General features: G+C 31.8%; 1 protein-coding gene across 1 annotated transcript in view; it reads right to left on the bottom strand.

Annotated features, from left to right (window-relative positions):
* POSH (Plenty of SH3s) overlaps window positions 1–5000 on the bottom strand; it is a gene marked incomplete at its 5' end in the record, with an annotated part of 28960 nt that overhangs the window by 8960 nt on the left and 15000 nt on the right. The window contains 3 exon segments of the mRNA XM_070126749.1: window positions 1339–1508; window positions 1843–1948; window positions 2804–2963. Coding sequence (XP_069982850.1) covers window positions 1339–1508; window positions 1843–1948; window positions 2804–2963 — 436 coding nt within the window.

The following is a 5000-nucleotide window of genomic DNA, read 5'->3' as shown; positions in this document are numbered from 1 at the left end:
TCAAGGGAGATCTTAGCTTTGGGCTACCAAAAAAATATTTGTAAACTGGTATCATTCAAAATTTTATCTGAAATAGCCATATGACTATTCATTTTTGGTTTACACCCAAAATATTATCAGTACCATTTGCATGTGGAACACAACATCTATGAAAATGGTACATAGAATAAGTGGGGGGAAAAAAAATCTGAGTACAAAATAACCATGTGCAGAATAAAGCAAAAGAAAGGGAGACTTGTGTAGAAATAGAGTGTCCTTTTAACCCAAGGTGCTCTTCAAACTTTTTGTGCAGCTCAAGTGTCATGTACTTACCCAATGAACAGCAGCTTGAAAACTACCCTGACTTAACTCTCCACCACCAACACAAACAGTGGCACAAAAGAGATGTTTAGTGGATTATAGGAGAGGGACATGGATGTACAACCATCGGTCAACAATGAGCCCTTCCCTCTTACTAAGTTGCTAACACCAACCCATAAGACTTACTCTTCAACAGATTTCTCTAGTCAGAATTGTTGGAGCAGAGCACTGTTTGCCACAATTCCTGGGTCACTTATGTCACACAAAATGGTACATAGTTTCTTCACGTACTGCAGAACTAACAGCAACTAAGAGCCCTGTGATCTCTTCTGGCTGATACCTGGTTTTTGTCAAGTTTATAAACACAAGACAAAAAGTAATCATCCACTGAGTTCATTCCAGCCACTGAAGTTCATGCATACTAACACCTAAATATATTTTGAAGTAAAAGACTACATTCCAATTAAAAAAATGTTCTTTCTTAGAGAATTACATAAAGAAAAAAAAAAAAAAGAAAAAAAAAAAAAAAAAAGACATAAAAAAAGAGCTCTGCATACCAAATAATTTCTACTTGTGAGATACTTGAACAGCTCCAATAGCATCTTATATGTAACTGACTGGAACAATGAAGTATGGAAGTATAGAATTTTAAAATCCTGTTTGGCCCTTCAGCTTCTGAACAAGCTGGTGTGGCTGCGGGAACATTCCGGTCACTAATTCCTTTTAAGACACTGGTACAAGGAATATCAACAAAGGAGCAAGCTTTCATTTGAAACTGATCTTATCCAAACAGTGTGACAAGTGGAGAGCCCTTCCTATACATGACCAGCCCCCACAAAGTACAAAAACAGACAACATTCTCATATTTTCTTGCCCAAAGCCATTGCATTTACCTTGTTTCTAGCAATCTAGTAGGCACAACTATGCAGATACCACAAACTTACTAAGAGTGAGAATGAACACTCAATACTTACTTCTAGCAAAGAAAAGAAAAAAAAAATCTTAACTACCAAACAATCCGAATTCATCCATAATCACCTAGTGTGCACATGCTGCATGTTGGATGTGACAGTTGAGTCTTCGAAAACAGGATTGTCCATAGAATACGAAGGAGGTGGAGATTTACTTTTCTTCTTGCCACTACTTGTGAACTTTCTCATTAGACTTATACCACCACTGCTTCCACTGCATCTCTCCTTTCCAGCTCTCTATTGTTATCCAAAAGACAGAAAATTATATCAGTTTAATAATATTTAAGCCAAAATGAAATAAATGTTCTTTTCATAGATAACTTATTCACACAAACATACACACACACAAAAAAATATACTGTCACTAATATATTCTATTATGTAGTTAACCAAAAATGTAGGGCTTAACATATCAAATAAGGAATGTTAAATCTTTGTCTTTTCCTTATGTGACTGCTAATACATGCAAAGCAGTCAAGAATACACATTAAATATTTATCTTTTCTACTTCTTAAATTGTAAGATTATGCAAAGCAGGCATAATTCTCCTCTGTCATCCAAGTGCACCCACCTTGTCAGTTTTTGACGGAGACAGCATTCCTGCGGCTACAGTTCCACTATCCCCAAGGGCTACATTTGGTGGAGGTGAAACTGCATTACTTAACCCACTTACAGATCTGTAATTATGCATTAGAAAAATATTACATTGCTACTCCATGAGAAGGAAGGCTGTTGGAATATTAAAGTGTAAAAGAGATACAACTGTATTATTAGGTCAAACACCTATAAACATAGCACGTACATAGCAGAAAGTAATTTTTGAACTATGGAGATAGCCTGTAACAAATTTTCTTCACAAATACAGTGGCTTTGGTATTTCTGTAACCCCTTTTTTACTCAGTTTTATGTATATGCTGCACTTTGATAATCTGTAACTTGAATACATTGGTTGGAAAAGTAAAAAAAAAAAAAAAAAAAAAAAAAAAAAAAAAAAAATATATATATATATATATATATATATATATATATATATATATATATATATATATATACATATAATATATAATATATAATAATGATAATAATAACTAGAAAAAAGGCATAGCTATGCCCTATTGCCCTAGTCAGTTCACTCTGAAGAGAGCAAGACATATCCCGTATTAAATGCACATTCTTGGCTACTACAAGAGAAGGGTACTTTACACTTTGTACTCGTTATCTTTTCATTCATTCATCAATGATTTTTACCATTATGGTTACTACTACTACTACTACTACTACTACTAATTATAAAAAAAATAATGGTAAACATCGAGAAAGAGACCTGTGGTCATTGTATAAGAAACAAATAAAAGTGTGAAAAGTAACACTTGCTACTGCTACTAAACGAGAGAAAAAATGGGGGGGGGGGGGAGGGTAAAATAAATGGATAAAGTAAAGAATAAAATAAAATAAAAAAATGAATAAATAAACAAAGAAGGGCATAAAGATTACCTGGCATGAAAAAGTTTAATCTTTTATCTGGACATTACCTATGACTTGTGGAGAAACCTTGTGTTGAAGGCGATGCGGCGTGCCAGGAGGCTGTGTGGCCCGTTGAGCGATGGCCGGAGCTTTCAATGGAAGAACTCACTGATCTGGGAGGCAGCTCAGGAGGGAGGGATGAGGGGGGGCTACTGCTTCCTGAGACACCTTTTGACATAAAAAAGAAAGAAAAAAAATAGAAGTAACTATATCCTTGACCCTGGCTAAGGTACAGCACACAATGTACTCATCAATAATTCAATGTCTGTCAATTCTACTTCAGTTGTAGCACTCTAATAAATCTGTCTGTCCATCAACTCATTCTTCAAGTTCATCATCATATTTTGTTTATCAGTTATGTTATAGAGAAAAAAGTACAAGTGATGTTAAGCAGGTCATCCTGAAGAGCTCTTTACAGATCTAACTCAATAAATTTTCAAAACACATCACAGAGAATCACCAATAAATAAATTGCTGCATAAGAACTATACAAACGCACACAACCAAATCCAAAAATACTAAAAACATTCCTCAATTCCCAACTTTCTTTTATCATAATGCTTTATTTTCTGTAATCAAAATCCTTAAACAATGCATTCCTACTATTGGGAAAGTACCTTTACCATCAGTTCTATCCTTGAACTTCTAAAAATCTTCATCTTGTTTAATCAAATAGATTTTTAATTCTCTAAACAAACACGTTTTTTATGATCTTAACCCGCTGATACTGGGATTTTAGTTTATCAATTTTGCATGCACATATAACTTGAGTCGAAGTGTAGAGCTGATTAAAAGTTCAGCCAGCTAAATAGTTGCTCACTTTTTTTGCCCAAAAATGCAGTGGTTGAGGAGCTAAAGCCCCATAAAAGTAGCCTTGTAGGCAATTTTGACCTTTTTCATGGGAAAATCTTATCTACTGCAGCCAAAAATCCTAGAGAGTGCCTAGGTGTGTATATATATATATTATACATATATATATATATATATATATATATATATATATATATATATATATATATATATATATATATATATATATATAGATGGATAGATAGAGAGATATATTATATATATAGCCAGTTAGATTTGTCTCATAACACAAACCATATGTGTATGTATATTTATATATATAAATATATGTATATATAAAAATATGTGTATATATATATATATATATATATATATATATATATATATATATATATATATATATATATATATATATATATAATATATATATATATATATATATATATATATATATATATATATGTATATATATATATATATGTATATATATATAGGTATAGCCCAGAACATATAATGAGAGGAATCATCAATCAAATAATAATATTCCTAAAATCACATTATTATCAAGCAAGAAATTATCTGAATATTATAAAACTTTCCATATAGGCTGTAAGAAGTACAGAAGTGTCACAGATACTTCATTATCTGCAGCACAACCATCCCTTACACTCGAAGAATATGATACTGTACACATGTATTCCTCCTCAACTTTAAAAAGGCTCTGCTCAGATGTGTGGATGGCAGATGCAGGGTTTAGTTCCCTCTGCCCCATCCCCCTCTTCTGCCTCACCTCTGTGCCAACCTCTCCATTATGAAATTGCCTGTAACTGATTTTCAACCATGGGAGTCCATGCCCGTCTAGACAGTCCCTTGAAGTCTATATCTGAGAGGTTGTTTCTCTACAATGACTACAGCCAAGGTTAAAAAAGTGAACAACTGTTTAGCACCCACAGTATAGAGAAGGCTTGATGTACATGTGGTGGTCCATCATCCCAGTATGAGGGACATTCAACCGTAGAGTGAGTGGGTATAAAAAATAAACTTATGGTGCCAACAATCAATCTTGAACATAAAATCTATCTAGGATAACTCAGTGTTTGTAATAGCAAATCTGACTAACCATTTCTCACAACATGTATATAAATTATACATATATATACATATATATACATATATATACATATATATATATATATATATATATATACATATACATATATATACATATACATATATATACATATACATATATATACATATACATATATATATATATATATATATATATATATATATATATATATATATATATATATATATATATATATTATATATATTATATATATTATATATATTATATATATTATATATATTATATATATTATATATATTATA

This window comes from Penaeus vannamei, chromosome 10, assembly GCF_042767895.1.
Source record: "Penaeus vannamei isolate JL-2024 chromosome 10, ASM4276789v1, whole genome shotgun sequence".
Taxonomy (NCBI): Eukaryota; Metazoa; Arthropoda; class Malacostraca; order Decapoda; family Penaeidae; genus Penaeus; species Penaeus vannamei.
Note: the sequence above shows the minus strand (reverse complement) of the source record. Positions and strands in the feature narration are given on the sequence as shown.